The 24725-nt window shown below is 44.8% G+C and overlaps 1 protein-coding gene across 1 annotated transcript in view; it reads right to left on the reverse strand.

Moving 5' to 3' along the window:
• The window catches only part of ISM1 (isthmin 1), a 29084-nt gene extending 10498 nt beyond the window's left edge, over positions 1–18586 (reverse strand). Inside the window, exons 1-2 of the mRNA XM_079969931.1 lie at positions 18449–18586; positions 647–886 (exon numbers count right to left, since the gene is read on the reverse strand). Coding sequence (XP_079826057.1) covers positions 647–886; positions 18449–18571 — 363 coding nt within the window. The 5' untranslated portion in view covers positions 18572–18586. The remainder of the gene's footprint in view (positions 1–646; positions 887–18448) is intronic.
• Between the last annotated feature and the right edge of the window lie 6139 nt (positions 18587–24725).

Genomic DNA, 24725 nt, shown 5'->3' on the forward strand with positions numbered 1-24725 from the left:
TAGCTGATGATTTTGGAGGAACTTGCTTGAAGTCTAGTGTTTGTTTCAAGTTATGAGTTTTGTCCCTGTTCCACAGTTCAGTGGTTTATTTCCATTCAAGCTAATGTTTATCCATAAGGTTTTGTTTTCTGGGCTCATTTCAACATTTGAACCAGTCCTCTTATACAATATTCTAGCCAAAACAGGTCCAAACTATTTCAAAGAAGCTATGTGAGTGTTTCAGCACCACACGTTTACTGTTTAATTGCAGCAAACCATCTTCAGTCAGATGAATAAAGTTCCAAAGAACTTGTGCCACATTTCTCCACATTTACTTCAACTTTCAATGCATGACCTTTGTTGCAGGGTTTGCTAAGAAACTGGTGTGTAGGTATTTTGCTTTATGTTGATATATGTTTTATCATATTGACACCAAAAATATACCTTTTGAACAGAATAATCCATCTGTTTGAACAGATCAATCAATCCAATCACCAATCACCTTAGCTGTATGGCAAATGGAAACCTGGGGGAGGAAAAACTCCTTTCTTACATTTCTTGTTTTCCTTGTGGCTTGTAGGTTTCGTGAATGAAATTGTACCTTTGTTAGACACTGTTTATTCCATGATTCAAGTAAGAGCCTAAATAGGAAAGAAGAGTTTTTTACCTGGATGTTTGGGTTTTGTCCATTGATGTCTGCTTTTGAGAGGTCAGGAAAGTTTGGGAGATCCAGAAGGAATGGTCTGGGCCCATCTCTTTGCAAAGCTGTATGCCCATTCTCTTGCCTGAATCGCTGCTTGGTGAACGATTTGTGAGCTACATGGTGGTCAGGATAATCCCGTCTGTCCTCAGGGTTTAGTGTAAAGCTGGCTTCAGGTGATGGAAGACCATCTGTGTGGAGGGCATCCTGGGGGCAAGAAGCAAACACCAAGATTACACACAGCAAAGAAGAGAGACGAACAAGAGTTAGCAGAACACAGTGGGTTGGTTTACATGTCACAGTTACACTTAAGAACTATGCTTTAAAGGTGCGGTGGTACACTGGCAAAAATGGTGTTCACTTTGCTTCTCCCCCACTCTAACAATGGTTTGCTCCTGGATTACCACTTGCCATTTGCCTGGGGGAACCCTAAGCCAAACCATGGGTTAGCTCCCTGTAGGAGCAGGAGATGAGCAAAGCAGTCGTGAGTTTAGCCCCATGCACAAACGTTTTGCACTTTCACTTTTAAGCTACGCGATTCCCCCTCATTTTATCATCACAACAGCTTTGTCAGGTAGCTTGGGCTGCAAGACAGTAATTGATTACCCAATGAGCATCACAACTCAGGGGCTTGTCACACTGACCATTTATAGTGGAATAGTCACTGTTTGATTTGACATTTTAAAGACTTGACTTTGTAGCTGATACAAATGTTAAGAGAGTGAGTGCAGGGTTTTCCTTTCCACGGTAATAGTGAGCTTTGCCCAAACTGAGAAAGGTTCAGTGGTTACATTCACACTCCTAAAGTGTCCTTGTGTTCCTCTAGCCATTAAATATCAACATGCAGAGGGGGCCAGCCCTTTTTAATTTATTTTTAATGCCTAGTACCCCAGAATATTGACCTTGTGGAAGTACAGTGGTACCGAAGCACAATTTCTGTTCTCATCCTGAAGCAAAGTTCTTAACTTGAAGCACTATTTCTGGGTTAGCGAAGTCTATAACCTGAAGCATATGTAACCCGAGGTACCACTGTATAGGATATCGGAAGAGGAAGTACACTTCTGGCAAACCCGGTTTTTGTGGCAAAAATTTGTCTGCAGCTAATGATTGTTGTCATGGATCAGATGTTGACTCAGTGCCATCATCTCTATCTGCCACAACTCTCCTCCGAACTCAGCTCTCAAACCGACAGCTCGCAGTGGTCCAAGGGAAGCAGCATGAAACAAACGTCTTCCAAACTATTGCCTTTGACCCCCACCACCCTTCACACAAAGAACAGGGCAGTGCTTGTCCCCCATGCCACACCACTAAAAATATTGAGGATCCATTCTGGATCTTTCACCAAGTTGAATTCCTCACGGTATAAGAAGCAGCAGATTTCCAAGTACATTATTCTGGAATACTAGCTGGAATATGCATGCTGACGTCATGCAGCAATGTGTCAAAAAATTTGAAAAACCCAGCAACCATTATGCTATAAAAATGGAAAGCGTAGAAAGGCTCTAAATAAGATTTTCAACCTGTCACAGGTCCTAGTCTGAGACTCTAGCCACTACTCCACACTGAGGTCTGCAGGGAGTTGTTAACTGCTATATCTAGATAATCTCCTTTTCAGGTTGACTTCAAGTGGGTCTTCAATTCTTGCAACATGGTAGAAAAACCCTGCAGCTTTAAAAGCATGCAGCTTCTCAGAGCTGTCTGTAGTTTCCAGCAGGCAGCTGCTCTCTGCTCTTTGCCTCTCCTCCTGCCCACTCCCCAAGATCATTCACCATCTCCTTGCTAAATATATTTGTGTATCCATCGCCTGTCAAATGGTGTTTCCCTTAGTGTCTTGAAAGCATTTTGTCGACATGGCTCACAAGGAACAAGGATTTCACCAGAGATTCAGAGACCAAAAAACATCTTGTGCTTAAGCAGATTGCCTTTCCCAGGATGAACCTTGCCTTTTCAAATATAACGCTTGCCCACTGCGTCCTCCTGGGGCTTTAACTTCTGACTGTAACAGAAGGGTGTTATATTTGAAAAAGCAGGGTCATCTGGGGAGAGGCAATCTATTTAAACAAAAGAGGTTTGGGGATCTTGTTTATAGAAGCAAATGCCCTGGGTGTCAAGGGAATTGCACCTGTGGTCTCTTTCCTTCATCTGTGAAAGTGTCAATGGCATTTACCAGACTTCAACTCAGAAACAATCTTTGTGGGCTTGGTAATGCTCAAAAGGAGATGTGAGCATTGAAAGCCCCAAATTCCTCTCTGGTTGCTGTATGTCAATCGTATATTGTCAACTGCAAGTTGGTTTTCACTTTACGTGGCAAAGGTGCTGAAAGTACATTCGTTGCGCCTTCCTGGTATGTGTTCCCTCCATGTGTGCCCACAAAAAGCATGCTCCCATCTCAGTGTTTGATGCTCCAGACACCCAGTTTATGCTGCAAGCACCCTTGTTACGTAGAATGAGAATCAACGTTTAGCATTTTGAATGATACAGTCTGGAATACCCTAAGCCAAAAGGATAAATGGACATACATCTGACCTCAGGAATCACAAGGCAGAGAATCCAGTAGCAGAACACTTCAATCTCCCAGGACATTCTATACAAGATCTCAAAGCAGCTGTCTTATTACAAAAGAATTTCAGAAGTAGACTGGAAAGAGAAGCTGCTGTATTGCAACTTATTACCAAACTTAAAACCATGGAGAGATCTGGTCCGAATAGAGACACTGGATTCTTATCTCATTATACATGATAAAGCTATTTTTAGCCATCTCACCCCTTGCTTTTTCCTGTAAGACCAATTGCAGTCGATAACAGTCGTCAACAGGTTTACCACACCTATCAGCCAATCACCCATTCCCAACACCCTTCTGAGTAATACCCCTCCCCACCCTCTCACTACATATAAGGGTCTGGTGACTTTTGTTTCAGTGTATCTGAAGAAGTGTGCGCGCACACGAAAGCTCATACCAATAACAAACTCAGTTGATCTCTAAGGTGCTACTGGAAGGAATTTTTTAATTTTGTTTCGAGTCTGGAATATGTAAAGCGTGGGAACTACCAGGAATGCTAATGGTTATTCAGAATAATTTCTGAGAACAAAACAACATTGTCTTTAATAAGCATCTGTCTATTTAAGGCCTAGAATTAGCTGGACTGTGAAACTAATAACATGCCTAGTTCTCAAATGTTGCTGACACTAAACTATCTGAACCAGTTAGTGTTTTCTTCTGCGCTATGTAGCCTAAGCTGGTGGGTTTGAGAGGCCCGTGGGGTGAAAGAAATGTCTTGATGCCTTTATGTAACTAGTAAAGCACCTAGTGTACAATGCAAATTTCCACAGCACCTGGTTTATAATTAAAAATGATAATCGCAAGAGACTCCAGGCTGAAACTGTACAAAAACTATATGACAGACGCCGCACAATCTCTTCCTGCAAGAAGCAAGGAAGCATGCAGAAATAAAGTTCTGCTACACATTAGAAGCCTCTCTCTTTGAAACTAATGAATGCAGCTTCATTTCGACATTGTTCAAGCCCTAATACTCCTCTCGGCCTATGCGCTATTGTTACAACATCAAAGACCCACTGCTGGCTCAGATACAGTCAATATGAAAAGAGATGGCCCCCTAAATTTACTGCTTGACTGCGTTCTCTTTTAAACGGATAGCACCGTGGTCCTCTTTCAAAGAGGTATCGCAGACATAGATCTTCTTTATAGGACATCATGTACAATAAAGCAGAGCTATAACTTTGTAAAAAAGAGAAAGAAAGAAACTAACAACATGAAGCACCTTTAAAGAATCCCCATGAGGTGAACATTCCTTATAGAAATATCTCTGTGGTTACCAGTTTTTTAAATGCTTGGTACACTCTGGCCATAGTTCAAAGCTCCTTGATGATATATCATTGTTTAACTGACTAACTGAATTATATTTTAGCTAGGCTATAACTTCACATGTTTTACGCTCTGAAAATTATATATATTTAAACTTGATTGCCCCAAACATTAGGAATGTAGCAAAATGGCAATGCTTCTTGCTGGGTTCTTCGCCATAGATAGGTTCCCATAAATCTACCCACTGCAGAAAAAGATTTCTCCCTCCTCCCAAAACGAATGCTTCATTGCGACTTATCTAATTGAACTAAAAAAGAATAAATGTGGAGGGCAGGGGTGGGGGAAATCCACATCTCTATTAAAACTATTTTGTTTCCAGGCTTGAGTAGTGGATGTTTTGAAGGCTACTTGGTTCAAATAAAGCCTAAGATCAGTTACACATTATGCTGCCAGAACCTAAATCTCCATTCACTATGGGAAATTTAATCCATCCTTGTTACGGAGCTATTTTAGCATTTGCAGATGCTACAGCAATGTTAAAAATGGGGGCTATAACATGCTTCAAGGGCCATGGAAGAGGCACATGCAGGAACAGGAAAGCCAAGAAAAACAGGAAGAGGGTCCCACTCACCTCCTTTAGCACCATGGGGTGTAGGCAGCTGTGCTGGTTCACTTGGGAAAAATAATTATCTAAAAATCACGGTCGGGCAATGCCTCCATGAGGCCCAACTAAAATGGCACAAGTTAAGTGAGCAAGCTTTCATCTTCTCCAGAGCTCTTCCTTAAGCTGGGCGTTATGCAAAGCGGGATGTGGGGGAGATGGAAGAGCAATGGAGATATTAAATTGCCATGATGCAAGAGTGAAGACAGGTGTGGCATTTCCAGGTGAGGTGGACGTGGCTTTGCTGCCCTGTAGGCAAGTGCATTTGAGTGCAGTAAATGGTACGGAAGGCACCACACTTAAGAGTGCCCAAGACAAATGAGAAACACACAATAGTATGATGTCTCGTGCCACCCATGGGAAGAAAAGCTTGAGAAGAAAACCAACCAACCAAAAATCCCAACAGAGCACCACTGGCAGGCTAGGTGGGTGGGTGGGAGGTCAAAAAATTCAGGTGCTTAAAATGAGGGTTTTTTGTGGGTGTTTTTTTTAGGTTCCTTATGAAGAATAAGATACTAATCTTCTGTCCAGATGAACCAGATTTCATAGAATTCCTTCACATTTAGTTTGTAGTAGTTTGTGTCTCAACAGCAGGATCATCCAATGGATATTGGAACTGGCACATAGCCAGCCAATTAAGCCCTGGATCTCCTACGGCTAGACTGACTTGCTCAATAGAAATGGGAGCCCTGTTATTCTAAAAATCACATAATCTGAACAAGCTAATTTTCTCCCAGGATAAAGATGATTGTCCACAAGCTCATATCCCTAACTTATTAGGCTATTAGCATTTACATAAGCACTAGAACAATAGCCCTATACCAATTTATACAATAATGTATGGGAATATCGTATATTGCTCTCTCTTTTTTTGGTATATTTTCATTTTTATATGTATCTCTGTGTTTTCCCCCCTCTCCTCACTTTTCCTTCTTCCCCCCCCTTGTATCACTTTGTTTCTTTTAACTGAAATCACCTTAATAAAATATAAATATTTTTAAAAGTTAATGTCCCTAACCTGCAGGCGTGGCAGTCTAGTGGCAGGAGTGGTGAACAAGTGCGAGAAAGAGAGTGGGCTGCACAATTCACGATTCAGTTTTATAAGTGGGTTCCAATCTAAAAAGGACTTGTGATATTGTGATGCCCTTGAAACAATGTGCTGCTTGCACTAGTAAAAGTGCAATACTTTTCCAGTCAGAGCCAAATGTAGTCTTCAGAGAGGAGATCCGGATACATTGGCTCCAGAACAGAAGTGAATTGTAATTAATATGTGCAGCACATACTGCAGGAGCCCTCTCAAAACCTCTCTCGCTAAGACAGGAATATACAAATACAAGTGGGGTGGGGGTTGTTTCTTCGGTAGGAAGACAGAGCTCAAATGCAGATCACCTCCAAATCTTCATCTATCGTTACAGTATTCAAATGCCATCCTAAGAGTTAAGCATCGATACCAGTAGCAAATAATACATGTAATGTCTGAACAAAATTTGCACATGCCTTTCACATTCATGCAGCCCAAATAGCTTTAAAAGCATCTCCAAGTAAAACAATATGGGACGTCCATTTATCTAGCTGGTTCATATTTTGTTGGGAGGAAGAGAATTTTGTGAAGCAACATGCAATGATATCCGTAGACATGAGTTTGGGCAAGGCATGCCTGGCTTAGCTGACACATGAAAGAACTCCAGGAAAGGAAGAAATCTTCTAATTCTTCAGCACATGCAAAATAGCTGCAGGTTTACAGCAGGTGAAACCCACAAACAGGAAATACCCATAATACCCCCGGGTTTTGAGTCAGCTCCAGTATTTGCTTCCAGGCAACTCAATATGAAAAAGAGGAAATAGTTGGTTTATTTTAAAGAATATTTCTAAACCACCAGCTCATAAAATATATCAAGGCGGTATACAATAAAACCATTAAAACATGTGTTCTCTGCACACATACTCCACACTATTCCACCCATGGATTCCACTCTTGAGGTTCGTAAGAAGCTGTTTCTATTCAAATGTTGTTCTCAACAAAATCTACACAGGGGAACTTACATACTGGGTGGATGTGCCATTAATTTTCACATGCTACTACTCTAAAAATTAAACAGCTACATATATTAGCAATTTTGTTCAATGCTGTTAATACTAAAAACTGAAAGTAACCTATTGTGGCTTCATTCCAGGGAGGGCTAATTACTAAGGATGCAAATTGAGAACATGACTTGCTGTTCTCCAAGATACAACTTATCTACCTGCAGGGATGAAATACTTTCCTTAATCTCTTGCAAATTGTCCCTCCCTTGGAAGTGTATCATTGCAGCCTTAGCCTTTGTGAAATGAAAGCTGGGTATATACAGGGAAAGAAGAACAGGAAGAGGCCCTGGCAAACAGTCTTAAAAAACAAAAGTGCTCTTTGTTTTAAAATATAATGTGCTTAGACCCTATTTTACAAAATGCCAAAACCCACAAAACAACAACTTTAAATGTTACCAGAAGATAGTCTGCATGTAGTTATGCATAAATGAAAAATTACCCATCAGTATTGCACAAAACTGCCAGTAGGGTAGAATAAACTTCCCAAAGTGTTATTAGTCATCTGCTGTTTCTGAGATGTTTATACCTGAAATTGAAGTTGGGCTGTCATTTTCTGACTTCTTGGTCCAATACTTCTTCTTCTTCTTTTTAGCATCACTGGGCATGTTTGTGCTAGAGAGACGTTTTTAGGATTAATCATGACATTCCTGCATTGCTTGGCCCTTGGTTCAAGGAAGCAGTCTGCTTGTTCTTGTAAGAGAACGGCATCATGACACGACTTAGATCAGAAGTTTTAAGACATTGTACCTTCGTAGAACTCCTTTTGTGTCACCAAATAGTCTGCAGAACTCATCTATTGGAGAAGATCCTGGGAGCACCTGCCATTGCCCAAGTTAAGAGGGAGCTCACTGCCCTGTATTGGATGGATGGATGGGCAGTGGCAAGCAAGCTGACTTCAAGGATCCCTTGGCAAGCTTCCAAGGAACCTCCAGGTTCTCCTGCATGCAGCTCAAAAGCCACAGGTTTATATAATATGGCCATAACCAAGAGTAGCTTCAGAAGTTGCTAAAGAAAAGGTACCGGCAGGATGAATAGCCAATTCCCCATTCCGCTCACAGTGCTTCTTATAGCTGATTTTGTCTGTAGATATGGATACAGTGATTGTACATTCAGCTTGTGGATCTTCACCACAAATACCTACATCTGCTATAAGGCACTGAGAAAATGCACAGGAGTGCGCAACGGTTAGATTTTGGCATCAGAGGACGGGACCTCTTTTATAAAAAAGATCTTGTACATGCCTAGATGCTTCAGGCACGTAATAAATATTTTACATCATTAGAGCCTGCTCTAAATACCTCAAGGAACAGACCTCCAAAGCACGTCTCAGCTGATGAATTTCAAATGTTTGCAACCCATTGTCTTAATGGAAAACACAAGGAAGCGTGGGCAAGATCGTTCCTTTGTGTTTCATGGAAACTGGCATGCCTCTGACACTTCTGCCCTGGTGAGCCAGGTGGCCTTGGGTGAAGTACGTCTCAGTGGCCTGGCCTGAATGGTTTCCTACAGTAGAAAATAACCGAGATCTCAGAGACTAATGGGCTGATCGTCTTGGCTCAATACATCTGAGAAGGATAATGGTGAAGTTAAGAAGGAAGTAGACTAAGGCTAATCTGGTTGCAGCAACAGGAACAGAAGTTCTAGCATCCATTAGATTCACCAAAGAAGTCCCATTCCTTTGGTTGGAGAACTGCATTGCAAAATTCAGAGAAGTGCATATTTCCAAGGACGGGTGGGTTTTGGTTTGCATATTGTTTCACAAAGTGCAAATTAGATAGCTTCACCTAGAAATGAAAACTGAATCAAATTTCTCTCCAGACCTTCTAGAGATACACCAGTGGTGAAACCCCGCTGTGGTTCACAAGTCATATCATGCTGCAATGGTTTTCCCCTGAGCAAGTATTATGTTTAAACCATTCCTCCCCAGAACTCTTTTGCTCCTTGGAAATAAAGGGCAAATTCTTATTAGTACTAACCAAGCTTTAGGTAAGCAGATATTGCTCATTAGGAAGAAGTCAGGCATGCTGAACAACAGTTATAAACTGGGATTGCAAACCAGCAGCAAACCTCAGGAATGGCTCCTTCTGTTTCCTGCCCCACCGACAAATTCTCCTCTATTCCATCATCAGCCTTAAATGAGGTGGCGCAAACTAGGTCCCTCTTAACCAGGACATGCAGACACACTTCAGGCTCTTCCGACAAGCTCTAAGTCAGTGAAAACCATGGTTCCTTCTGATGAAGGTGCCATGATAAATCACAGTTGAGTGTTAGAAGGGAAGGGAGGCAGGGGGACGAATTCATGCTGGAAAGGTGAAGAACTGCTGAGGAACATGCGCCCATTCCAAAGGACTAGATAAAAATATGTACAGTTTTATTCTTTGTAGATGCAGAAAAACACTTGCATTCCTAAGAGACCTGAAAGTATCAGTCAAAACCTGCAATGTAATATAGTGGAACCTCAGTTGTCAAATGTAATCCATTCCAGAAGACCGTTCGACTTCCAAAACGTTCAACAACCAAGGCGCAACTGCTGGTCAGCAAAATCCATTGAAAAAATGGAGAAACACGCCTTGGAAGCCATTCGACTTCTGAGGTGTATGAAAACGGAAGCATTCACTTCCAGGTTGCTGGCGTTTGAAAGCTGAAATGTTCAACTTCCGAAGCATTCGACAACCAAGGTTCCACTGCACTTTCATTTGCTTCAAAGGCATAGTAGTGACAGTGTATACCTTAAAAAAAAAAAAATCAGCCTGCATTTTCTTAAAGAACAGGGCTTGAAAGAGGATGTGCTGTCATTGCCGCTTCTAAGCCGCTTCTGGCGAAACCAGAGCAGCGCACAGAAATGCCGTTTACCTTCCCGCCGGAGCGGCACCTATTTATCTACTTATCTACTTTGACGTGCTTTTGAACTGCTAGGTTGGCAGTAGCTGGGACTGAACAATGGGAGCTCACCCTGTCACGGGGATTCGAACCGCCAACCTTCCAATCAGCAAGTCCAAGGCTCAGTGGTTTACACCACAGCGCCACCCGTGTCCCATGTACAGGGATAGTGCCTGCCTAATGTCAACAGGTAGGGAATTCCAAAGCACACACTAAAGGAACGACTCCTTACAAACTTGGAACAAGCTCTGTGTGGTGTGCAACTTCCACAGTCTGAAGTGACTGAATCAGCACATATGTATATAAGGGCTCCATACTGTCCCAATTCCTGGGATTAAAATCGAGACTTGGAATTCCAGAACAGAACGCCCACTCACTCATCTGTCATTTATGTGTCAGAATGCATCACTGGAGAACGAGCGAGGACATTTTTGTCCCTGGAATTCCAAACAGGGTGTGAGAGAACAAAATGTAGTAACAATTTATGCCAGGGTAGACTGGGGTTGCCAGATATTCTTTTTTTTGTTGTTTTGTTTAAGGCAGGAATTCCTCAGTTATTGGTCATCGGGTGAGACTTTTGGGTGAGTCACCAAGACTGGCAGCAGTGGGTACTAAGGCAAAATAGCAAAGATGCTTTGCAGGAGTTTCAGACGGGCCCCCAAAGTAGGTCAGAATTTTGTTGGTATTCACTGCCTGAGCTGGTTTAAGAGTAAGACTGCCCACCACACAAACCAGAATCAAGGCAGCTTTTAAAAAACAGGTATATATAACTTGTACAAAAATACATCTTTTTGATATTTATGTCTGGTTCTTCTAGCAGTAAAGTGGCAAATAAGAACTGGGGAAATGCCCATTTAGTGTTGGCTAAGAAGTCTTTTTTAAAATGCCTCCCATGATTGCCCACGGGTGCACTTTGTGTGTTTTTCTACTTCATTGCTCTCTAGTCTGATTGCTTATTTACTGGGCTACCTGATGTTTGAATCTGGCCACAATGAGCAAGTGGTGAGGAAAGGGAGCAGGCTGCCACAGTGAGCACCCTCAAGCAGGGTGATAGGGTGCTGCCTAATAGACCCCTTTCCCCCAACCCTTTCAAAGGGGGGCATCCTTTGGGCCCCGTAGGTTTCACCCTTCCCAATGCTAGACAGTAGGGGTTGGTGATGGTGGCGAAGCTCCCTCAGCTCACAATTGGGAGGGCTGGCAAAGAGGGGCTTGGATGGTATCAGATAATAGTTCTGCTCGGAGGCTGAGGTCCAGCGCTGAGGGTTTTCTGGCGGTTCCCTCATTGCGAGAAGCAAAGCTACAGGGAACCAGGCAGAGAGCCTTCTCGGTAGTGGCGCTCGCCCTGTGGAACGCCCTTCCAGCAGATGTCAAAGCGATAAACAACTACCTGACATTCAGAAGACATCTTAAGGCAGCCCTATTCAGGGAAGTTTTTAATGTGTGATATTTTACTGTATTTTTGGTTTCTATGGGAGCCGCCCAGAGTGGCTGGGGAGGCCCAGCCAGATGGGTGGGGTATAAATAAATTATTATTATTATTACTATTATTATTATTATTATTATTTGTTGTGTTTGCCATAATTGGTTTGAATGTTTCCTATGGTGGTACCTCAGCTTTGGGATACTTTCCTGGCATCTTGCCTAATAATTTTTAGGTAAGACTATTTTAACTGCCCAGGCCTTAGAATTATTAGTTACCATGTTGCTGCTGGCTCAGAAATTTGTGGCCTGCTTGTTTCTTTGCTTTTTAAAACTGCTATTATTGTTTATGACTTTGATTTTTGTAGCGACTGTATTTTAATTGTTGTTGTTACTGCTGTTCTGCCTACTTTGTCAGCTGCATTGAAAATCTGTATGATAAAATACATACTTTTAAGTCGTCCCCGTCCCCCCGAAAAATAGATGCTCAGCTTTTCTGAACAGATGGAGGGAGTTTGTGCTAAAGAGGGAGATGTCTTCACATTTTGTCAGTTGTATTGGACTCTATCCAATGGTGTCGCTCAGCTGACAGTAAGGCATCCATCACTAGGAAAGCAATTTTCAATGATTCCCCTCCTAAATGGGAGCGAGCCTCCAGAGCAGATTTAGGGAAGCACAGGGGCAACAGAGGAGGAATCACTGAAAATTGCTTTCCTCCTTCTTCTGGTGACTGAAGCCTTCAGAGGAGAACAACTGCTGAATACAACCCATTGTTTTTAACTAATGATGTAAGCTACATAGAGAGGGCTCAGAGACAGAATAAAATAGTCCTATAAATATATATTTTTTCAAAAGTGTCTCATTAAGTGGTTGCATGTATTTTGTCTACACAGAGATCTTGCATTCTGTCCATTTGGTTAGGTCATCTTTACAGCCGTATTTTCTCCATAATTTGCATTTACATCATCATCACAATCTATTTCCTGCGTTAAATCATCACTATACAAATGAGAGTTCTGACACTTTTAACGTATCTTTATTTTTGTTCCAGTGCTCAGAAGAAGTCAGCCATGGGTGTGTTACATGCAAAGTCATAAACCATGTCAGAATTATATTCCTCAGGCGAAGAGAAAAGCACAAATATCTGCTCCTAGTATCCTCTTAATCTTTCTCTGTTGTGAAACTAGTAGCCTTAATAATAATAATAATAATAATAATAATAGTAATAATAATAATAATAATAATAATAATAATAATAATATATTTATACCCTACCCATCTGACTGGGTTTCCCCAGCCACTCTGGGCAGCTCCCAACAGAATATTAAAAACATGATAAAACATCAAACATTATAAACTTCCCTAAACAGGGTTGCCTTCAGATGTCTTCTAAAAGTCAGATAGTTGTTTATTTCCTTGACATCTGATGGGGGGCGGGGCGTTTCCTACTCCTACAACTGAGCAAGGCATCTACAGTTCTCACACTGGGATGGATTAGAATAAAAAGATTTACTAGGAGTCATATTCTAGGAGTAGCCTCCTGGGATTCAGTTATCAAAGTGCCCCCCCCAAGGTTCATTCCACTTTTTGCATTTTGATTGTGGAGGCCAGATTTAAAGGACAGCCCCTCTGTTTCTCCTGGAGTTTTCTCATCCAGCAGCAGTTGCCCAGCAGAGCTAATATGAAAGTTGCCAAACATGCCTTGAAACACCAGTTGGCTGGTGATTTGCTGATTGAGATTATAACTTCATTTACTATGCAGTTATTTGGGAGTGAGCTCCATTGAACACAGGGGAGCTTACATTTGAGCAATTATAACCCCATAAGCCATCATAACCTGAAAAGCAATGGGCTGCAAAAGTCAAGACATTCCTGAGGTTGCAAACAATGACACTGTGGGCACACCCTGAAAACAAGAAGCTCTGGAGTATTTCTGAGCACCTGCCACCCATTCGCACAACCCCTCAGAAATGCTGCAAGAGGTATGTAATCCCAAATACTATGAAAACCAAACTGTCTGCAATATTAGATGCAGATATATGCCAGCCAGCTAAAACCATCAGCCACCTGGTTTACTTTTGTCTGTTTACAGCACATCCAATAAATCTCCTTTTCCATGCAATTTTCCTTCCTTTTTTTAAAGGAATAAGAACATAGGATAGATTTAAGAGAATTCAGAATCCTCCCTGGAAATATTAGAAAACTGGGAGCTAGCAAACATTTCAGAGGCCCCAAAGCATCAGTTTACTTGTGCTTTGAAAGGTACAGCGGAGGCAGGTTACTATAATTTTGGCTAGAGAATAAGTAAATTTGCAACTTATGTTTCCATCTGTTTAAATGCTTAGCGCGACATCTGATATACTCTTTGCCTTTAATGTCTGCAGGATTCTGCTCTCCCAAATCCCAGAGCTGCAAAATCAATTGAGTTAGGAAGTATATAACTTTGTATTGCTACACATGGCAGAATCTATGAAAAAGATCTACTGAAGCTCTTGCTCTGCAGTGTTTCTCAAAAGCAGAAACTTAATTTAACAGATCGTTTCATGAGGAATGGTGAGATTTCATGAAATCAGCAGTCCATATACAAACACATAAGCTGCTGTTAAACAGAATCTGCCTTTTGCCTTTTTTTTTTTTAACCCAGATAAGTCACTCCCACCCCCTCAATTCAGTAGCATATAAATAACTCCGCTGGGAATTAGTTTCACCTAGATTTTCATTTGCCCAGCTGTTTCCCTCATTATGTTACTGGCCTGTAAAGAGAGGCAAATTCAGGGTTATTCCAGTGGTACCAAACGCCTCATAAAACAACAACAAAATCTTTCTCAGATTTACTGTACTACAGAAGGCACTTCAGGGTCCCACAAGGAAAGAAAGCATCATGCATATAAAGAAAGTTATAGCTAGGCATCTTGAAGATATTGTTGGCAAGAGTGAAAGTTGTTCTACAAGGACAGCCTACAAGAAATGGGTCAAATGATGGCTCTTGTCAGTCAGAACACAGTCCAGCGACCCTCCAGATGTTGCTGGACTACAGCTCCCATAATCCCTCACCACCGGCCATCCTGGCTGGGGCTTATGGGAGTTGGAGTCAGCAGGTTCCCCAGTTCTGGCTTTCTTCTTACATCATTCAAGCTCTCTCCTAACAAAACCTCTTTCTCCCTCTTCATTTTGGCCGTGGTGGTGGGGATTTTGTATCTGCTTGGCCTCCCTGGAGCAACTTTAGGCTGGACTAACAATAAGGAAGCAGCTTAAAATAGGAATTCAGCTGTTGGGCAGCCCAGTAGAACCCTCCCTAAGTGTCACCATTCCCCATATATTTCTTTCCCATGTCACTTCATGCAGAAGGGCATCCTAAATTTGGTTTCATGCTTTAAAGCTGCACTGAGGTTAAGTCCTCATGCCATCCAGCTATCTCAGCCTCCTATAAGCAGGCAGGGCTTTTATGTCCTTACAAACAAGGGGAAGCTCCCATTTTAATATCCTAATTTCAAGTTGCAGCCATGCACGTTTAGATTAATAAGCACCCTCGCAGAAACACCCGTTGTGGAAACTATGCAGCCTTCTATTAAGAAGAAGCTGGGGCGGGGGAGAGAGAAAGGTATTTTTCCCCAATACGCAGGACGCAGCTGTCATTGTCCCAGCACATTATACCGTTCTGAAGGCTGAAACTTTGCAACATAAATGTGGCCTTTTTATATATATCTCAAGGCTTTTATATGTTATTTCCCTTTTATGGTTTTACCTGCATAATGCCTAATAAAGGTTTGATAAGTACATAAATGTGGCCTTCCTGCATCCCATCTGCACAAACTCAGTCACACCTACCCGGAATTTGAAAAAAAGCAAAATGAGGACAGCATTTATTGGTTTCAAAGGAGGGGCGAGATAAACCTGGATGGGGAGAACTTAAAACTTGCTTGCTCCTAGATGAAGCACACATTATTAGTTTAGAAAACACTGAATCGTCCACATGGTTTTTGAGGCTGGTTTTTAAAATGTCATAAACTATCCCGAAACTTTAAGAACTGGCAAGAAATCAAAATAGTAAAGTATCTGGGCTGTTCAATTTCCAAAATTCCCTATCCACAGATGTATGGAGAGGCTATAATGAGAAGAGAGATTCTCACCACAGTATCTATGCAGCACTTGTCACTCTCACAGGTGACTCCTACTTCCTGCCCTGAGATCTTCGGATAAAGGGTGGTATACAAATCCGATAAATATAAATCAATTTTCCTTGGGCCATGCATGCTTCTCCAGACCACATTTCTCACCAGCCCTGCTCTGTGCTCCTACAAGTGCTTTCGCCTGGCTGGAACTGTGAAAATGCCTTTTGCTTACGTAGATGGAGCCTCTGAACAGATGGGATGTGGTCTGCTGTACTGCTTTGCCCACCTTTGCCCCTGGGCATGTCCACCAATGGCATATGGCCCCTGGAAAGTTCCCCAAGGGGGAATGTGGTCCTTAACATCATGGCTAAAAATCTAACTACAAACCAGTTAGTCCCCATCTTGAATCTTGCTACTGCCATGAATTTACTAGCTGGCCATAGGTTCTCATTCTCGTTCTCTCTCTCTGGCATCTGAAACATGGCAACACCGGCCAACCTCACAGGGGTTTTGTAAGGAGGACAAGATACTTTATTGGAAGCCCTCTGAACCCCCGTGCAGTAGAACTGTTAAACACTATCAGAAAATGCTAAGAAGCATTACTACAAATCCATGCAAATGATAATTATCTTATGGTCCACACACAGGTCCACTTTTCCACTCCATTCTTCCTTAGCATTTCCCACAATGTTTCCAGTTCAGTAGAGAGGAGCGGGGGTAGTTCTAGAATTTGGGATGGAGCACACCTGCTGTCACCCGGAGTATTTGCAAGAATATTACTATTATTGTTGTGGGCAGAGGGATATATTCTATTCTTCGGACTCCCAAGTCCACACTGGTTTAGAGATGCTCATAGGACATGTGAAAAATATACAGGCCTATCATACCCGGACTGGGAAAAGGACTTGGCAGGATGTGAGTTTAAATACAACACAGGGGAAAGACAGAGAGACCTTCACTGGAGGTGTGGGTGGGGAGCAGCAGCACAGAGCACACCTTGCTGGGCAGCGGGCTGAAACAACCTCTCATGCAACAGTGTAGTGGCAATTGGTGTTTGAATGATGCAGCAAGTATTTTAAACTGGTGGAGATGAATGGGTTGAGATCCGCTGCAAGATGCACAACATCTTGGGGCCAGCACGAAAAGATCAGGATCAAGACTCTCTGCTCCAGCAGGTAAGCTGTAAAAACTGGGGACCTTGCAAAGGAGGTAGGTCCCCAAAGCTTATGCATGTAGGTTCCTTCCAGACCTTTGGAAGAACATGTGGAAGTCTGGAGCACAAATAACCCAGAAATGCATTTTAAATAAAAGGACACATTCTACTCATGTAAAAACACGCTGATTCCCGGACCGTCCGCGGGCCAGATTGAGAAGGCGATTGGACCGCATCCGGTCCCCGGGCCTTAGTTTGCCTACCACTGCTCCAGATGATGAACCTCATCAGCACCAGCCAGCATGGCCAGTGGTCAGAGGTGCTGGGAGTTAAGAGTACAGCAAAATCTGGAGGACCAACCCCGTCTTCTAAAACGATGGTGGAAATAGTCTGAAATCACATACTGGATACACTGCAAGGCAAATTTTTTCCAGGACTCCTGTTTGCTGTGTGCACTCGCTGCATTTCTGTTGCGCTGAGTTTTTAATCCCTGCTCACACAGCGCTATCCAAACTGCCAAGTCCTTGAACCATTCCTAATTATCTCTAGTCAAAGTGCGAACACTTAGCTGCCGGGGGAGGGGGGGCAACTTCTTTGTGCTCTAAAGCGGCAATATGAACACACCCTTAGTTAAGCCAAAAGAACATAACTTATCGAAAATCACAAGCTTTGCATGTGGACATTCTTGAGTTCAGCCCCCAGGATCTCTAATTAAAAGGAGAAGCACAGGACACGTTTATATTTCTGTGGAGGTTTGTTCCACCTGGCTCAGTACTGTTTATGTGGAGTGGCAGAGCCTCTCCGGGGTTTCAGGCAAGAGAAGGTATTCCCAGTCCTACGTGGAGATGCTGAGGACCGAATTTGGGAACTTGGGCATCCAGAGTGTGTGCTCTTCCAAGAAGATGAGAAGGGATGGGAAGGGAAGACCTTTCTCCACCCAAGACGACGAAGAGCCCGTCCCTGTCCAGGGGAGCCTAATAAGCTGCCTTACTGAGTCACGACCACTGGATCCATCTAGCTTAGCACTGTCTACATGACTGGCAGCAGCTCTCCTGGGTTTCAGAAGGGGAGGGGGCATCCCAACCAATGCCAGGGGCTGGACCTGGGCCCTTCTGCATGCAAAGCAGATGCTTTGCCATTGAGCCACAGCCCTTCTACTCCCGGCAGTGTTTCTCAAACTTTGGTCCGCAGTTGTTGTTGGACTACAACTCCCATCATCCCTGACCACTGGTCCTACTTGCTAGGGATTATACTTGTAGTCCAATAACAACTTGGGAACCAGGTGAGAGAGACACTAACTGAACTAATAACCCGATAGCTCCGGTTGATAGAACATGAGACTTAATCTCAGGGTTGTGGGTTCGAGTTCTACACGGGGTGAAAGATTGCAGGGGGTTGGACTAGATGACCCTGGGGTGCCTTCTATGAGCAACTTCCACCATCGTTGCACCAACATATAAAGCGATCCCGGTGGGTGGAAGTAAAAGAAGAGACGGGGCTAGGAGAGCGAATCAAGAGGGTGGCTAGCAGAGGGACCCCTCGGCTCCTTGGTAAATCCTCTCCCTTCCCACCCCAGAATGTAAACCCGCAACTTTCGCCGGTAACCGCGGAGGCTCCTGCAAGGGTGCTCGCTCACCGGTTGGCGCTGGCTGTGGTTTCCCGGGGCGGCGTCGGGCTCGCTGCCCCGCAGCACCGTGATGTGCAAGGTGAGCAGGAGGAGTCCCAGCAGCAGGAGTAGCTCGGCCGCCAGGCGCACCATCCTCTTGTAGCGGGCGGCTTTAGGGCTCCGCGACGGCGACGGCACAGCAGCGGCAGCAGCGAGAGGAGGAGCCGCGGCGGCAGGAGCAGCAGCAGCAGGAACCCCGGCCGCGCCGGCGGCGTCTAGTGGGGCAGCAGCCGGATTCCCTGCGCCGCTCTCGGGATCAACCGGGCCGGCAGACGACGACGACGACGGGGAGCAGGAGGAGGAGGAGCTGCTGCTGCTGCTGCTGCTGCAGCCCGCGCCGCTGCCGCACCGCCACCACCCCGGCGGAGCCACTTCGGGGCGGGAGGCGGCTTCCGAGGCGGCGGCGCGAGGAGGCTGCGGGCGCCCGCCCGACGGCAGCGGGGCCGTGGCAGGGAGCGGGTCCGGCTGCAGGGGGCGCTGCTCTCGCTGCTCCTCCGGCAGCCCGGCGCCCGCATGGGGTCGCGCCCGCCGGCAGGAGCGCACCGGGAGGCAGCTGCCGCCGGCCTCTCGCCCGCCCACCGCCGCCTCGTCGGGCCCCGAGCGCGCTTCCGAAGCAGCCGGAGCAGCAGCGGCGGCGGCGGCGGCGAGGCAGCCCTCGTGGCGCAGCGCAGCCGAGAGCCGTCGGCGCTGCGCCTGCGGACGACGACGGCGAGGAGGAGGAGGTGGAGAGGGAGCGCGCCTTGCGCTGGAGGTGCCCGGCCTGCCTTCGAAGGCAGCATGCGAGGCGGGGGCGGCGTCCGCCCCTGCTGGCGGCCGGAGGGAGCGCCCCGCTCGGAGGGCTCTCCTCTCTCGTCTCTAACTCGGGCTACTGCTGCCCCCAAGGCCGGGAAAGGCGACTTCTCCTCCTCTCTCCAGCCCCCCAGCTGCTCCCCGCCCGTCCCCACCACCGGGCGCCTTCGCAGGGGCGCCCACGGGGGTCTCCAGCCCACCCGAGGGCTCCCGGGACGGTCGGCAGGCGCCTGTTTTCTTCAGCCCATGAGCCGGGCTGGGCTGGGTGCTGTCAGAGGGATGCGGGTGGGGGCTGCTCCGGCCGCCCCCTCGGGGCTTCTGCGCGTCTTGCAGGCTAAAGGTCTTCCCCGGGGTCTTCGGCGTGGCTTCCGAACCTCTTCCCTTCCTGGGGGTAAAATCCTCTCGGAGGGAAACCAGGAAACGTCCAAGTCTTTGAGGGGCCACTCGCTGGAGAACTTGTTCCCGGTCCTAAGACGGCAACGGCGGAGAGTTTGTGTGCGAATCCCCCCCGTCTGCTGGCCGGTGTGTCTCCGCTTGCAAGAGGCTGTCTCTCTTCCCCGTCCCGCCAGGCTTTCTCATTGCGTGGGTCTCATGCTTTTATACCGCGCTCTTTCCCTCCTCTGCATGGCTGCTGTCTCTCTCCCTCCCCAACCCCCCTTCCTCGTAAAGTTTTATTTCTTCTGATCTCGTCAGAGCAGCTTCTCTCTCTCTCTCCCCCCCCCCCTTCCTTGCTTAACTCCCTGTTGCTGTTTACTTGCCCCTAACTGCCAACTTGGATAATTACAGGCCAGTACAGCAGCGGACACCGATGCCCTAGTAGGTTTCCTGTATTTCATGAAGTAGGTTGTTGCCTGTGGACAGAAGACCCCGGACGAAGCAAACCATGTCATACGGAACTAGACACTCTAAGTCGGCTTTGGACATCAGAAAACACAGGCTTTTGTTGAGCATTCATTCTGATAGGTTTGGAGGGCGGTGGGGATGTTAGATAATGTTGCCTCAAAGCAACCTTAGCCCACACTTCGCCCTGCATTTTCTCTTCACTCCTTCTTGCAAAAGGCTCACATTTGGTGGAAGTGGGTTTGAATCCCACATGAAAACAGTGACAGCCTGGAAATGCCTTATGGGTGCTTGGAGACCGGAGTTTATTGTGGAATTGGCACTGCTTGTGTGTACAAGTTTTTCGCAGCATCCACACGACATCGGCTTCATCAAAATTGCTGCCCCATATCTCTCCCTTCATTTAATCCAGATGCCCTCTTTCTTTCTTTCTTTCTTTCTCCTTGTGCAAATTCAGTTTGCTGAAAGGTCTTGTGCAACACACTTACTTCCCCAAAAGATTAGGCTTTTTGCGATAAAGAACACGATGGGCAAATGCACTGGAAAATGTGGGAGGGCACTTGATTTTGACGCATCATCTAACCTCTCCATAAACAAACCAGAAACCAGTTTCCCCCCAAGACATTTCTCCTTAAACAGTAACAATTCAGAATGGTAATGTTTACATCCCCTTTGTCTGACACCATTAAATGTTAAGACCAAGCTCTTATTTCGCCTTTTGTTTTTTTTTTAATACATATTTATTAAAAATTTTTTGAATACAAATGCATAAATAAACGACATTACTTATATCATAACATAGTTTCATCATTTCTTTGGACTCCCTCACATCTCCCGCTCTTATTTCGCCTTTTGTTTCCTGAGAAAATATGATTTTCCCGAAATGACATGTCAACAGAAAGTTCAAGAGCTATTTACAGATGTACAAGTGAAAACCAAAGTCACTCAAATGACTTTGTACCCATTTTAAGCAGGTTCAGGGAAGGCTTCTTTGCACAAAGTGTGGCCTCTGGTGGTTTCCACAGAAAGTGTGAAGAGAAGGTAGGCACATAGGAATTTGCCTTGTTCATCTGCTCTGACTACCAGTAGTTCCACATGGTTGGTCTCGGCCATGGTGCAGCAGGGTAGCTTGATGCCTTAGCATTTTTGGTCTTACAGGAGCTCATCTTTAGCCAGCCATGTGTATTACTTTTGTTGTGAATCACACAATATATCTCCCTCCCCAACATCACCATCCCGTGCTTTACAGTTGCTTCTACATTCCTCATGTATGTTAGAACACACACAAAGAAACACTCAGAACTTTTGCAGTTTTGCATTTTAAAGACTCACTTGAATTGCAGCACTATCGTGACTACTGGAACAAAATGGAGTTTGCTTCTGTTGCCCTGATGCTAACGGTATTTACTTGGGAATGAGACCATTGTGGAGAGTGGGGTTTATTGTTGGCATTTGCCTGCTTCAAGAGACGGTGGATTGTGCCCTTGGGGATGAAACCAAACCGCTGGAGAATCACAGCGCCTGCTGTGGCTGCAGAGACCGGTAATTCGTAGCTGCTGCCTCTTGCGTTGTTTTTGCTGTGTTAGCAACACTGAAGTAGCTCCCCAGGGCGCAAGACTGGGCAGTGTCTGGTGTGGTCTAAAGGACAGGAGAGCAATATGCTTGGCAACAGCTTGGCTGCATGAGCTGCCAGAAGTACAAGGTGCTATCTAACTGCCTTTGGGACTCCACTCCGAATTTGCTGTCTTCTTTTCTCTCAAATCTGTCCCATAAGGCCGTGGGTGTGGGTTTTCCTCGGGTTTTCCTCCCGAAGCCTTTCTCATGACTGAGTATAGCCACAAGTCAGCGAAGATTTAAGACCAGAGTTTTCCTTCTTCTAGGTGGGCTACTTTCACAGGTCGGTGAGCCCCTTCCCCTCATTTCCCTCTATAGCATGTGCAGTTTCTGCCTTGCTGACCAATAATGGAAGAGTAGGGTAGAAAAGAATAATATATATTTCAAAGTGAAAAATAAAAGGAGCTCCCTACTCCTTTTAACTAGAGATGCCACTGCTGTGTGCGATATTGCACTTGTGCTCATTGATGACTATGGTCATCCCAGGATGTGTGTTCATCAGGCCAGATCTGGGGTCACAGAGAGCCGTGTGAGTTGCTTACATGTCTGCCTCACAGGTCAACCCTACAGATGCCCACTCAGAATGGAAATAAATACCGTTTAAGCCTGTGGGGTTTAATTCTGAGTAAATATGAACAGGATTAGGCTGCATGGGTGTGAATGGCGTTGACAATGCAGCTATCAAACGCAGGCCAGGCTTTTTGAATCCTCGTGGCACCAGCAGTAAATCTTTACTGCACTGTGGTACATAAGACCTGTAAGCCATTGAGATCACAGTGTATGTTACCGTTCCTTTGAAAGCTTTGATTTGGAGGAGTAAAAATAATCTACTTTGTGGTTAATATCTAACATGTTTAGATATTAATGTGAACCAGCAAATGCAGTTAGAGTTGAGTGACTGAATTAAGTTTTATAACAGAAATTACACATGGCTCCACTGGCAGCTTAAAAAGCATCTGTGTTGGTTCTGAAAAGGACACAGGCCTAGAAAAACTCAATTGTATGCAAGCCCAATTCAAAGCATTGTCTCTCTCTCTCTCTTTTTTTTAAATGAATTTGAGGTTTAGGGATGAAGCTTCTGTAGCTTCACTGATATAAATAAGATCCAGAAAAAAAGGCTAGTCAGTGGATTGATGTAGAATGAAACACAACGGACTGGCTACGAAACAGCATTTCCCACTATTAGTTATTGGAATCTGATTTGTTAAGCCACCGGCATCCAATCAATCACATACTTCCATGCCTTTTCAACCATTCTCAGACAGATCACCTTCAGAGGGCCAGCCACAGAGAGCCCAATTTAATCCACTGGTAACCAGCCTGTGTCTTCTGAGGAGGGAGAGAAGGAGGCAACAGGAGTTGAGCTGGCTGGCTGGGGAGAGAACCCCATGTATCTGTGCTTGTGTGAATCTCTGTGTGTGTGTGTCTGTGAGTGACACAAAGAATATGAATTATACAAATATGGGTGATGGATGAATAAAGGAGAGACATGTTGAGGGTCTCAGAGGGAGGCTAGCTAGCTAGTGTGTGAGAGAGACTTGAGCGAGAAGAATGGATATATGCAGTGCTTTTTTCTAAAAAAATGTTTAGGGGTACTCTCATTTTCCTACTCTTATTGAAATACTGCCACTCAATGAGGCCAAACTTAGATTCACAAAATGGTTAGGGGTATGCATATGTGTGTCCTCCAGAAAAAACACACTGGATATATGAGAGAGAGAGAGAGAGAGAGAGAGAGATACTCTGCCCACTTTTCACTTTAGCCTTGCCCATGTTTTGCTTTGGGTCCCATCCACCACCAATATGCAGCCCCAGATCACCTTTTCCCAATTGAATACAGCCCTCAAAAAGGCTTCCCACCTCTACTTTAGACTAGCAGCGGTTCTCAACCTGTGTGTTCTCAGATGTTGTTGGACTACAACTCCCATCATCCCTGAGCTCTGGCCTTTCTAGCTAGGGGTGATGGGAGTTGTAGTTCAACAACATCTGGGGACCCACAGGTTGAGAAAGGCTGGGTTAGAGCGTGGAACTTCTTAACGTTGTGCAATGGAGCAAAAGTGCCAACTCCTGAATTTAGTGCCAAAGGGCTCCGAGATCATAGAACCGTAGAATTCTAGAGTTGTCCCATACAGGGATTGAACCTTCAACCTTGGCATTATGAGCGCCACACTGTAGCCAACTGAGCTCTCCATAATTTTGTGGAGTGGCAAAATAGCTGTACTTTAGCCATGAAACAGACCATGCCAGAAAGGAACCCTTGAGGAAGGTCTTTTCTGAAAGTGTAAAAGGTAGGGTTTTTTTTGAGTTCTGGGGCGGGGAGGGGAAACAATTCGGTATGTGTTACGTTTTATTTTAAGGCTACAAATTGGTGGGTAGGGATGATGGAAAGAGCCTAATGCGCACCAGCTTAAGTGACAGCATGGTGAAATAAAAAGAAAGAAACCTCACACATATGAGCTGCAGCTGGGTTCTGGGTAATGTAAGTTCACCATGATGCCATGGTTGTTTTTTTTTTTTTAAATAAAATCTTTAATCCATCTGAGGCAGGCCTGTATTTGGCATGCACTTCCGTATGCAACATTAACTTTTATGTGTCAAGATGTTGTGCAACAGCAGTAAAGGAGCTGTAGAGCCCTACTGCTGGCAGCGACAAGCAGGCAGTTTGAAACGGGATTCTCTTATGATCGGAAAAAGAATGACTTCACATTGTTTCAAAAGCATTATTGTTATTATATGCATATATGGGTTTTTTTTTAAAAAAAGAGTTCTCTTGTAGATGCAGTGCCAGCGGCGTTGCAAGGTTGACTGGGGAGAAATGGAAAAGCACTTAGGCAACAAGACACAGCATAAACAGTCAAAGCCTGCTCTGTTGCCGATTGCGAAGCCCACACATGGTGGCTTTTGACTCAGAATCAAAAGCCACACACAAGATGAGTTCATTGACACAAATCGATGGACCAGAGACCGTTGTTTAAAGGAGTTGTGCCCCTTTGCTCCTGGCGTG

The sequence above is a fragment of the Podarcis cretensis genome, assembly GCF_951804945.1.
Source record: "Podarcis cretensis genome assembly, chromosome: 3".
Taxonomy (NCBI): Eukaryota; Metazoa; Chordata; class Lepidosauria; order Squamata; family Lacertidae; genus Podarcis; species Podarcis cretensis.